This window comes from Podospora anserina, chromosome 5 (assembly GCF_000226545.1).
Source record: "Podospora anserina S mat+ genomic DNA chromosome 5, supercontig 9".
Taxonomy (NCBI): Eukaryota; Fungi; Ascomycota; class Sordariomycetes; order Sordariales; family Podosporaceae; genus Podospora; species Podospora anserina.
This window is the reverse complement of record NW_001914843.1, coordinates 102,713-114,859: the sequence shown is the minus strand read 5'-3', so window position 1 is coordinate 114,859 and position 12,147 is coordinate 102,713. Positions and strand designations below refer to the sequence as shown.

At 50.2% G+C, this 12,147-nt stretch overlaps 5 protein-coding genes across 5 annotated transcripts, besides 1 other annotated feature; 2 read left to right on the top strand and 3 right to left on the bottom strand.

The window, feature by feature from the left end:
• Positions 1-1,768: 1,768 nt before the first annotated feature.
• Positions 1,769-1,855, bottom strand: a tRNA (tRNA-Lys).
• A 1,868-nt stretch (positions 1,856-3,723) lies between these two features.
• Positions 3,724-3,978, top strand: PODANS_5_7880 (uncharacterized protein; the record flags this gene model as incomplete). Its single annotated transcript, XM_001904561.1, has 1 exon — positions 3,724-3,978. The coding sequence occupies one exon, from the start codon at positions 3,724-3,726 to the stop codon at positions 3,976-3,978; it is 255 nt and encodes an 84-aa protein (XP_001904596.1).
• Positions 3,979-4,937: 959 nt separating this feature from the next.
• PODANS_5_7870 (uncharacterized protein) lies at positions 4,938-6,030 on the bottom strand (the record flags this gene model as incomplete). The annotated part of the gene is made up of 2 exons (XM_001904560.1): positions 4,938-5,816; positions 5,869-6,030. 2 exons carry the CDS (start codon positions 6,028-6,030, stop codon positions 4,938-4,940), a joined length of 1,041 nt encoding a protein of 346 aa, XP_001904595.1.
• Positions 6,031-7,484: 1,454 nt separating this feature from the next.
• PODANS_5_7867 (uncharacterized protein) lies at positions 7,485-8,168 on the bottom strand (the record flags this gene model as incomplete). Its single annotated transcript, XM_001904559.1, has 1 exon — positions 7,485-8,168. One exon carries the CDS (start codon positions 8,166-8,168, stop codon positions 7,485-7,487), a length of 684 nt encoding a protein of 227 aa, XP_001904594.1.
• A 774-nt stretch (positions 8,169-8,942) lies between these two features.
• PODANS_5_7865 (uncharacterized protein) lies at positions 8,943-9,918 on the top strand (the record flags this gene model as incomplete). Its single annotated transcript, XM_001904558.1, has 3 exons — positions 8,943-9,509; positions 9,570-9,758; positions 9,817-9,918. 3 exons carry the CDS (start codon positions 8,943-8,945, stop codon positions 9,916-9,918), a joined length of 858 nt encoding a protein of 285 aa, XP_001904593.1.
• A 409-nt stretch (positions 9,919-10,327) lies between these two features.
• On the bottom strand, positions 10,328-11,416 carry PODANS_5_7860 (uncharacterized protein; the record flags this gene model as incomplete). The annotated part of the gene is made up of 1 exon (XM_001904557.1): positions 10,328-11,416. One exon carries the CDS (start codon positions 11,414-11,416, stop codon positions 10,328-10,330), a length of 1,089 nt encoding a protein of 362 aa, XP_001904592.1.
• Positions 11,417-12,147: the final 731 nt, after the last annotated feature.

Below are 12,147 nucleotides of genomic sequence, written 5' to 3'. Positions count from 1 at the left end.
CGGGCCCGTCGGGTTGCATTTCCAGCTTCCATGTCCTGCTTCCCTCACTCACCGCTTTTGACAGCCTCCTTTGCGTTGCCTGTGTGGGACGCCGAATATAAGTTTAACGACGTGGCAGGTCGAAGCGGAGCCTGGTCTCTTCGGGGGCAACAATACTTTGTGCGCAATTCGACTGCTCACGTATGACCAGTCAACAATCCCAGGCGTCGATATGCCGACCGACCGAATGCTAACAACAACCTGTAAGATATGATCAGTTCTCGGCGGTGGTCAGACCAAAGTATTCCCCGACGTTTCCATTCCGGAGGATTCACAACTTGGCCGAACCCGAGGACATGATAACACATCGCACACTCGCCACATGCCAGCTCGACACTCTCAAAAAGTTGACATGGCGCTATTGGTGGGGCGCATACGGAGTAGGTCCGCCGACCAAACAGTGAACAACCCGACAAACCCCTTCTCGTTGTTCGGTCCATGGACTCCGTACCCGTCCGAGTCCCTGAATGCCACGACACCTGACCCATGACAAAAATGGACATCTGCCATGCCATGCGTGCCATGTCAAGAGACGGGCCGCATATTGCTAAAGAAGTGCTATGGTGTTTTTTGGCCCCTGTGCCTGTGTTCCTGAATTAGCCCTCTGCCTGCTTCCGACGACAATCCACTCCAACTGCCGCTTGTCGTGTAGATACACGTGTATCATTCGTTATCCTGAGGTTGTAGAGCCGCTCGTTGAGGATCAGCTTGGAGGTTTCGAAATATGCAAGCACTTCCATGCTGCAGGTGGTGGCGGCAAGCCATGGCGGTACCTGAGCCCGATTCCTCTCTTTCGGCTCGTTGGCCGAATCCGAGTGATTCCTGACTGATGGGAACGCAACCACTCAGAGGAGAGGAGGTTACGTACGTTTTCTCACTCACTTACGGTGCCCGGAGCCTGGTGAGAGTGTGTTCTCATGACGGGACTTTTGGATCTCCCTTGCACGGAAGGTTGCAGTAAGCACAGATCTTCCTTTTCTTTTTCCCTCAGATTCTCTTAAGGGAAGGGAATACGATACGGAGAAGGCATTGGACATGACCAACCGCCCTTGCGTTATGCTACTAGTGACGCTATGGAAACGTTCCATGCATACGACGCTCGATGCTTGGTGCAGGGCAGGTTAGCGAGCACACAGCATGGTTCCTTACTTCGATAAGCAACACCCCCTCAAAGTGTTCAGGGAAGGTGGTGATAACTGAGGAGTGGGATATATATTGCCATCCACCATCCCGTCAGTCTTGGCCCATATATTTGCTCCTGCGTTCGCCGCTCTCGATCCCGTGTTACTTTATTGGGTAAGTCGTCCTCATGCGCGGGGAGAATATGACAAAATTTATCGTGATGATAATATCTCTCATTCAATCAGTATACAATATCTATCATATTTGCTGCTGCTGTTGTTGATATCGTCTCTTTTGCCCCTCGTTTAATTCCGACGGGTGCTGATTCAAAGCGGGGCAGCCAGTTTTCTTGTCTCCGACCACCAAAAAAAGAAGAATATGGGGTTACAACTAGGCTCGCACGTGCCATCATCGTCTTGCCTGCCGGGATGCTATTAATAAGCAAGACATTGGACAGTGCCCGCATTCCAGTGCTGACGCTGTGTTGATGATGGCCAAGGAGAAGATGCTCACCTGGCAACCATCAGCTCTCAAGGGGTAAGAAAAGGGTTGGTTGAGGAAGGAAGGGGGAAAAAGAAAAAAGAAAAATTGTCGAAGACGGGAATTGAGCCCGACGTGGGGGTCGAACCCACAACCTTGAGATTTCGGAGTACCCCTTAAGAGTCTCACGCTCTACCGATTGAGCTAGCCGGGCGGGCCAACCAATGTTTGATGGTGGTGTAGTCTGGATTTTGGTACAATGGTGAGTGTGCAGTCGAAATGATCTTGTCAAAGAGAATGAGTAAAGATTATCGGTAGCGCCTTTGAGACTACTGTATATGGGTGAATTTTTTCTGCATCAAAGCCAAGACACCTTGAATAAAAAGCAACTTCCCTTCGCGCAGCCTAACTCCTCTGGACTCTGGAATGTACCCTGCATACAGCCGCCCTCAGCCGCATAGACCAAAGCTTCACCGACAGCAATATATTTTGCCTTCATTCCAACCGCCTCAAGAGTGGTAGATGAGTCGTTGACCGAGGCACGGCTGGCTACACAGCATACAGCGGCTCGCTCGCTGGAAGATACTTATGCGGGCTTTTTTCCAACGGCAGGGAGGAGAGCACAGCATTCTCTAGCGCTTATGATAAGATAGTTTGTGGCTTGTTGCCGTTATGCAAATTTATGAAGTGGGTATTCGCGGCGATGGGGAGGGAGAGTCAGGGCGGTGGTTGGGTGGCTTGTGGCGGTTGGGTGCATGCATTTGTGTGGAAGCCTTGAGTGGTGAGGAGCTATTCTGGTTTGTTAGGGGTGATATTGGGTCTAGATGAGTAGATATTCTCTTGAGTAGTTCAATCACATACCCAGAGAGTGGTAAGTGGGTTTTGAACAAGACATTGGAGAATGAAGGTGAATGGAAGTGTGATTCATTAGCATGATCAGTACTTCAACAGATGAGAGATGTTTTTGGGATGTGGTGTGGCACCTCGGCAGGATCTTGATGCAAGGTGCTGTACCTGGCGTTGTTGGGCGGTTGATGGCGTTAGCTTCGAGGTGATGCTCACTAGCTGACCTGACTGACTGGTAAGGACTCATCTATGGCACGGGATTTAGGGCAACCGATTGCCTTGGGACTTGTACATGCGCAGTTCCATCTTATTTATTCGGGGCGAGCGGTTAGGCAAAGGCTGCTGTTGGCTTACAACCCTGTGGCTTCTGCAGGCTTGATCCTTTGATCCATAGGGCTGGATGGCTGATATAGAGTTGGGGCGGTGGTCTCTGTGAATTATTGGCGTCGAAGCTTGAAGAGGTCGACACATCAAGGTCTGAACAAGGCAGTTTGTTGAGCTGGGTTTTTCTCAGACATTGATCTTGAGGATAAAGCAAACCCATACTTCCGAGGAGACGCTGACAAAACTTTGCCATCGGCAATACCTTCCTTTTCACTTTAAGCACCAAAAGAGGAATGTGTTCAGGACGAAAGCATCCGAACCGATCAGTGACTTCCACATAATCAAAGCCCCCATGCATAAATGATGTGCGCTGTCAAACCATCAATGCCAAGCATTTTACCCCTATTGCCGATTCAGGGGCTGGGATGATCAAACCACACCTGTCACCGCTTACTACCACAACACCAAGGCATTTCGGACGGCAATGGTTTGTTGACTCGGTAGGTACTAGATCGGCGGTATTACTTGATCGCATTGTGAGCACTGTTGACACAACTGTCCGGACGATAGTATGATCTGCAGCAGTGACAGTCGCATCGTTCCTGGCCTTTCAGATGGGAAGTGATTGTCTTCCTCTAAGTGAAGAAGTGCAATAAACATCGACTACATAAAGCGTCGCAAATCCGGGGAAATGGAGTTATATCATTCATGCTTCCATCATCCCATCTCTACATCCGATTCACTTCATCAAACGACCTGGTGTCGGCATCAGCTCTGTGAGCCTTTTATCCAACTTTTAACACCGCTTCCAAGATGGTCCGCATCACTGTAACTGCGCTCCTGGCTTGTAGGTGACATGCCTTCCACAGGACTTTGACTTTTACTAACGAGGTCTTAGTCGTCGTCACTGCCATGGCACAAATCACACCCAACAATGCCGGTGCGAGAAATGTTGGGCAGGGAAACGGCTCGCAGTTCATCACTGGGGGCTGCGTCAACAATGCCGACTGCGCTTCAGGGTGTTGCGCTGATGCGAGTGGCGTGGGGGTCTGCTCTGCTGAGGCTGCTCAGTTCCAAAATGGGAAGAATGGATGTGGCTTTGTTGATCCGAATGCTCAGGGGACCATTGCTGCTGCTCAGGCTCAGGTTGCGAGGCAGGGATTCTGAGGGAAAGAATCGTGTAGATGGGAGTGTTCAGCTGGCATGAGCTATCTTCCTGCAGCCTGACGTTTCTACCTACTAATCAACCTGCAGACATGCTGAAATCGCATTTGTATCCAGTCTTCCAATCGCGTACTTGATGTCAAACAAATGATAATGACAGAGAAAGATACAGACAGACTTCAGTTCCCGAGTGGCCTCTGCTACCCAAGAATAAGCTCCGCATCCTTCTCCATACTTTCCCATGCTGTTCTGATCACGTGGCCCACACCCCGTCGATATGCCACCCCATCGATCCACTCCACCCAGAGAACGTTATAGAAGGTGTAGATGTCCTTATCGTCAATCAACGGAGAATCACCATCGTAACCACGTGAGATCGCCACATTGTCACACGGGTAGCCTATGGTCTCATCCCCGTCCTTCTTCTCCTTCCTCCAGGAGTTCAGCAATGCGTTATCCTCTTTGCTATGCGGTCGAATTTCGTCCACTTCTTGGTCTTCAGAGTTTCGAAGTACAAGGGGGAGCTCGAGAAACACTTAATATAGGTCGAATGGCTCTTCTGTGCTCCCAAGCTCTTCTGGCATCAATATGCGCTCCTCGTCACCCCAAAGACGCCCCTGTTGTGTCAAGGCACAAAGGTATCTCCCTATAGGCTGCGGCATTTGTGCTACAGACGATTCAAGGTGTCTTCCATAGGGGACGGGATGACAAAGAAAAGTGGTCGGTAAGCCAACTCCAGGGATATAACCAATCTGCTCGACACTCGCCCCATCTAAGTTCTGATAGGAAGCTTCATTTCGGACATAGGCGTTGCTCTTTTGGAAAAAGAGTCGGCGTAGTAGGTTGGCCTCTGCACTAAGCTCTATTTGATTTGGTCGGACAAGGAACTTTCGATATTGAGCAACCCTCCAACCTTGCGGGAGGTTGCTAATGTTACCCATGTATTCTGTTTTCTAACTGTACTAGTCATTTTGAAAGGGAATTTTGACAGGGGTAGAAGTGACGGAGCAACGTAGTTTCCATGTGAGGATGGATATGGTTTGTTGTGGAGGTCGAACGTTGTCCTGCCCGAGGAGACCCCCTTCCCAACACTGCAAAATTTTACCCTTCCAGCCAGACCAACCCCAACGAGGTGGACACTCCCGGGAGTGACTGGATGCTTGCCGTACTTCAGCGAACGGTACGGTTGTCTGAGTGTGCCTCAGTAGCGCAGAGTCCAACAATGATACAGGAATGCCATGAAGAAAGCCGCGTGGAAACTGATGTTCAATATAGATCGCTAGGGTTCCCTCGAAAGCAAGCAAAGCGTCTTCGTCGTATGTCAATGAGCGTTGATTAAATGTCGAAATGTCCTTTCCCAGGTCGGTCAGACTTGCTGCTCCCACACCCACCCTACTCCGGCAGACGTTATCTAGATTGGGTTCATTCAGGTCTCCTATCGACTCGGTTGTCTTCCTGTAATCACGCGCAGGGAAGACATCGTCCTCACAGAAAAAGGATTCTGCACACCTCCACCGAACAGACCCGTCAACAAATGTTAACCGTCGCTGTGAAAACTGGAGTTCCTGCCACGTCCAACCACGGCGTGCCCATGTGGTTTCTTCCAGTGCAAGATTTTGTGGGGCACGCACGGAGATGGTGTCGCTGAGTTCTAGTTCGGGGTGCAACTGTCGAGGCTGAGAAACGTTGGGAATACCGCGCAAGCCATGGTCGGCATCTAGGCCATCGCCAGCTACAATAGTAAGTCGAGTGTTCTCATATATCTTGGCCATATCCCGAATTCGCGTATGTTTTGAGCCTTCTTCATGAACGATGCAAAGCGACCCATATATATCTCTCGCCTATCAAAGGGACCAGACCAATAGCATCGTTGATAGTCGCAGGCATCATTACTCTTAATCGATCAAATACACGGTCGTTTTGGTGAGCCAACAAATTGGCGCGCTCTGTCCTGAGCATCGCTGCCTGTCCCCACACATAGCTCAACGCAACATACTGTAGTTCGGCCTTTGCTGGTACCAGGCATTGCTTCTTTGCGTCAATAAGCCACGCCATGGACTGGGGAGGGTCACCCTTGATCAAGCACTTTCCACCGTGGGCTCTTTCGCAGCCATGCTTCCAAGAGTTCACCTGGTCGAGGTTGATATCTTTGCGATCGAGACTTGTCACGCCGTCTAGTCGGCCTTTTCATAAGCATGCCAGACTTGCCTCTGTTGATCCCCGATTTTCTTTTGTGTCGTCAAACTCGAGGGCTAGGAAATTCATCCGTTTCCAGGCTGGACGGGCGAATGCATTCAAGGACACCGTTGCCGAGTGCCCAAGCCTCTGACGCGTTATATACTCGGAGTTGAAGAAAGCCTAGTGAGCTTCGCACCCCGAATCCGAAACTAGATGGCCATAGGTGCCCAAATCCACTGATTTTATACTATCATGGGATGGTAGTCAGCAACTGAATTCTACTGAAATTAAAAGGCCAAGAGTATTCGCAAGAACTATCATCCTGCCCCTTAAAGTGCAGATGGGTATCTCCTTACTATCTGTGGTTAGGTATGAACCACTCATCTCTTTCGTGTTGGCTTTTCAGGTAAAACGAGACTACCTCCAAAATTTTCCCGCAAATCTTGCACGAAGGGTTAGACAGCATGTTGACGGGGTTGATTCGAGATGGGTTCCTAATGTACGTCAGTATATGCAAATTCAATCGATAAGACTGGACCTGCGGTGGAAGACCTTGTCTCCTCGAGGAGACGACGGCAACTATCGCAAATTTGAAGGAATTTAAAACGGAATGGGGCTTCAGGTCGATGATTTGGCTGCAACATTGGCCCTTTGAAAAGACATGACGGCCTGTAGATGAAAGGGTATGTCTTGAAGTCCAAAGACCTCTCCGACCCTTTGCGGGGTTTGTCAGTCACTGCTACCTAACGATAGTTGAGTGGCTGTAAAGCTTTTGTAATTGGCAAAGCAGCCACAGTTATTGTTTCATCACGTGTTTAAATGATTGAGGGAAGCTTATCGGACGTGTGGTCTCGTTGGAGAACATGAGCTACCCTGGCTAACCCTAAACACCGTGGTGAAGAAACGGAGACTGCAGTTGGGAAGGAGCCCTCTAAAGATACCTCACAAGCCTTCAAGGATTCAAAAAGGCTTTCAATACCTTGGTTTTTGAAGATAGGTAAGCTACGGCAGTTCGGAAGTTTGAGCCTCAGTCGAGAGGTACGTTAGAGGTATCTCTCGCTGTAGCGTTTGATACTTTGTCACAGTCTCTATTCTACTGTCCACAGCCTGTTCTCCTATCTGAGTTCCAGGATTATCCCCACCTTTCAAACATGAATTCATAATCCTCATGATAAACCCACAATTAAAAGGAAAAGAATGAAAAGGCCGAAACAACACAGGATACACTGAGCAGTGGCCCTGCCAATACAAAAAGAAACGCATGTTTGAATTCATGATACCGTATCACGGAAACCCCCAAACCCATGGGAATCCAAGACCTAAAGTCCCCTCTACTCCTCCACCTTCACCCTCCCCCCCTCAACAACCCACTCAACCCCACCCTTCACCCACCCCCCATAATCCCCCATATACCTCCCCTCCGTCGTTCCCCCTTCAACCAAAATCTCCTCCCTCCCCACCGGCGCCCACCACATCCCCTCTAAGCTCTCCCTATCCAAACCAACTTCATACTCCAACCCCGGCTCCAACCCATCAACACCAGTAGGCTGCACCGACCTCCTTACCCTCCTCTCCCTTCCTTCCTCATCCACCTCCCACCCCTTCTCCGCGATGGCCTTTGGCACAGGCCGGATATTATTCACCCCTCCACCTCTCCCAAAGGGGGTTGAGATTGTGGTGGGAGTGTTAGGGAGTAAAGTGAGGTAGAACTGCTCGTCTGAATCGCCTCTGATGCGGGTTACGGGGGAACGGTTGACTTGAAAAAGACAGGTTTCGATTTTTTGGCGGGAGGGGAGGGAGTGGATTGTTATTGTGCGGTTTGTTAGGGCGGAGGGTAGGGCCAAGGGGCGGTTGAAGGTGCAGAGGGTTATCGGGGTGGGGTGGTGGGAGAGGAGGGAGAGGGTTAGGAGGGGGGGGAGGGGGTTGGTGGTGAAGGAGTGGGTTTCTGGGGTGATGGTTATGGTGATGTGGATTTTGGCGGGAGGGCTGGTGGTGGTGGGGGTTGTGGTGGACATGGTTGCTGGTGTGTTGTGTCGTTGGGTGGTGTTGCAGTTGGGTTAAAGAGTTGAAGACGATGAAGGTTGATGATTGTGACGCAGTAAGTCGGTTTAGGTAAGATAGGTCAAAAGCCGCTAGTTGTTTGATCTGGGCTGAGAAGGATAGATGTGAAAGCTGAAAGTGTTGAGTTGCTCAGAATACTCAGCTGATCAAAAGAAAATGCCGTCGGTGAGACTCAAATACTCGGGTCATCGGCACAGCGTAAAAGGAAGGAGAAAAAAGAAAGAAACGGTTTGCGTGGCACGGTTTATGCACCCACTAGGTAGACCCCGCATTTTGTGGAATCGAATACAGGTTTCCATCCCAGTAATCTCACCGGACCAGTTATCCAAAGCTTCAGAAAGCTCACTTCATGACGTCGCCACAGCTTCCTCCTGGACAGAGACATCCAATACGAAGATGAGCAACCACAATGGCCACCAACAAATGCCACTTCAACTCATGCCACGAGACGCGGCGCAGTCAGCAAGAACCATGAGGTTCACCCAGCAAGCTGACATCCGCCATGGCCGAAGCCTGTTTCAGCATGTCATACAGAACCAGACAAGAGGAGTCTCTGTCTGATCATCAGCCTTGTCAATGTCCGGCCGAGAGACGGGTATTCTATATCGATAATGTCGGTGAGAAGAAGTGCATATAACTTCTCTCCACCGCCAGTCAAAGCAGACGATGCATTCACACAGTCCTTCACATCCTCCCCTCATCCAGCTCTTCAGCACTGACCAAAAACCATGCACCTCATCCGCACCCTCTTTCTGGCTTCAAGCCTGTCCCTGGCGCACGCCAGCGTCCTACCCTCCACCCCCAAGCCCGGCATCAGAGCCCTCTCCAAGCGGGCTGAGCCCAACACAGGAGAAGACTTCCCCGAAGACGAAGAGCCCGTCCCCAACCGTCTCAACAAAGTCGAAACCGCCTTCAAAGACGCCATCGAGTTGACCTCTGCCGTCTTGTCCTTCATTGAAACCGACGAGACAATCTATCCCCACTACTTTGACCCGGCAGACCGTGAGGAAATTACCCGAATCTTCAGAGACCTTAACAATGACGGCGAAGGTCATGACATGCTGGGGAACTTCCTCGTGCAAACTACCGATCTTGACAATGCCTGCGGTGATCGTGGACTGGCGTACTCGGGTGACTACAATACTGAGCAGCCTTTTATCGTGGTTTGCCCTCGTGCTTTCAACAAGAAGGCTATTGGTGATCTTGAGGGGAAAGACCGTGGGGATGAGGATGCGAGGGACTTCTATGCTGCTTGTGCTGAGGATGGGGGGGATATTGCGGATAATGTCAGCTTTGTAAGTGTCTCCCTCTTGGTGTTCATCATGATCAGCTTTTATTGACTTAACTCATTACAGCATTTTAACACCCTCGGAATGACACTCCTCCATGAGTACCTCCACTATGACCTCATGATCCAGTCTTCCTTTGGATCTATTGTTGACAATCCTGACGGTGAACCTGGCTATGGCCCGGTTGCCGTTTATGATCGGTTGCCGAAAGACTTGGCTCGGGTCAATGCTGACAGTTACGCGTATTATGCTGCGGTAAGTTTCAATCTCTTAGTCGAGAAGCTTGTTAGTCAGGCACTAACGTTGATGATAGGAGGTGTATTGGTCTCTGATCTGCCAGAAAGAGTTCCAGGGCCCCCGTGAGGGCATTGATGACGCCGACCCTGACTGTGGAGAGCAGACTTGCGAGACTTGATTCTGAAAACAATGAACGAGATACCTAGCTAGGTACACAGGGAAGCATTTGGTCCGAGCGTTTGGTTGTACAGGAGAGCTCTTGGATAATGCTTACAGGTCTTGAATTGCAGGTTGAATCACATGTGGAAGATGCTTGGCGCTTGTATCTGAATATCTGTTTGATTGGCATATAAAGCCTTTCTAGTCCTTAGAATTAGTTGCATCCGTCAGCCTGGTCCCCTCAGAGCTCTTGAAATACCCAGCGCCCACAATATCTGACTCTGTCATTATTCCTTGGACTCAATGTCAACATTTGCAGTGGCATCCTTGTCATGGAGCGAGACGCTCTCTGAGCCTGGTGCTTCTCCTGCTAGCTTGAGTGAGATCGGTGACTGCGGAACAGGCTTTGCTGGCGACTTCGTAGCACCTTATGGTAGAGGTGTTTCTTGCTTACTTGCGTCGGGTGAAGATGATAGTTCCAGTGGTTCTGCCGAGCGAAGACGAGGTGAGCTAAGGGGCGGCGGAGAGTCCAAAGGGGGTGGTGAGCCTAGTGAAGGCGGCGAGCCTAAGAGTAATTCAGAGGGCGCCGGCGGTGTTTTTCCAGATCCATCTTCAAGTATCCTACGCTTGCCACTTGATGCCTGGGACATGTTGTCTTCTGAAGCCCCCGGGTCCCTAGGGCTCTTGGTGACAATTGGCAAGCCCCTTTCGTCATACTCTAGAGTGACGACGAAGGATTCCTCAGATTCATAGTTTGTGAGTTCATCAAAAGCCTCCTGTAACTCTGGATAGTCGCCTTTGTCAAACAGAACGACACCGCCAAAATTGCGATCCTCTGCCCAGTAGCCAACTACATCGGCAAGACCATGGGTGTAGCGGTCATGATCGAGATAATCAACATGATAGAAGAGCGTTGGGTGGGGTTCAATGACTTTCTCCCAGCGCGGTTTAAGTCTATCGTCCTCTATCCATCGAGGCGGAACTGTCCAGGATACAGTTTTGTCGATTTCCTCCTGGCTGTGGAGCTTTGGATGTCCTTGATATACAAGAACCGCTAGGTTGTGTACCGCGACGGCGGTCAGTTCGACCAACCTCATCTTGAACTCCCGTGACCCCATCTCAGAATTCTGATATGCTTGCATGATCTGCCCGGTGGGTGAGTTAGAGTGTACCACAAAGTAGGATGCTGCTTCATGATTATATAGGTTTATCTTTGAGGAAAACTGAAGGATGGCTGGGTCAAATGCGTCGCGAAATAACCGCGCTTGATCAAGGGCACCCTCACAGAGATTCTCCTGTTCAAGCAATGGGTGGCCTTTCTCGAGTAGACATCCGCGGCCTTCAAAGACCCACATCATCAAAGGAACGCCATCAATCAGCTGCGCGATGCTCAACTCAGCCAGCTCTGTTGAAAGGATGTTCTGGATAGCCTTGACGAGCAAGTGATAGTGATCAGGATCAAACACTTCGATCGACACCTCGGAAGATCTCTTTCGCAGCAGCGCTTCGACATCCATCGTTGAGAATAGCTGGGGTGTGGTGATTGTGTAGATCGATCAGACTGTCTGGAAAGTGATGCAAAAGGTTGTCTGTGTTCTGACAGGACTGGGCGGGAGAAGAATGAAGTGAAAAGCGATAAGTGCGGGGCATTCTCGGCCACACAAATTGTTCAGCGGGTGTTCCCTATTTATGCAACCCGATCTTACCTACTGAACCACGAGACTAGCCGTCGAGTGTGCTCCAGTCACGAACAAAACAGTCACTTAGTGCTTTCCAGACAGTGTGTGGTGCCAACACACTGCGACAATTGCATTTGGGGTGGGAGGCCGCCTTGAAGATATCAGGTACCTTAGGTACTAGGCATACCGAAATGTTGGGTTCATGTCGTGTGACCTTATAGAAATTTGATGTTGGAAGAATCTCATTTGCACACCACCTAGACGACATTACCCTTAGTAAGTATGAACCAACACCCAATCCTGGGAGATACATCTTTCCGGCAGATACCCAGCCCCAATCTGATCCACCTAGATCCCTGAGCATGGTCACCCTTGACTCCCCTGTCTGCCAATGATTTTTTGCCAATGAAAAGGACATAATTCCTACGCGACCCAAGATCGCTACCACCAGATGCCAACAGTCTAGAGCCCCCCACATCCAGTTGATCTCTCCCCAAAACCATCACGCGTTGTTCCTGCTGCTTTGGCTCGTCTGGGATGTCAAGAACGACCACTGCCTTCTTCTCTGA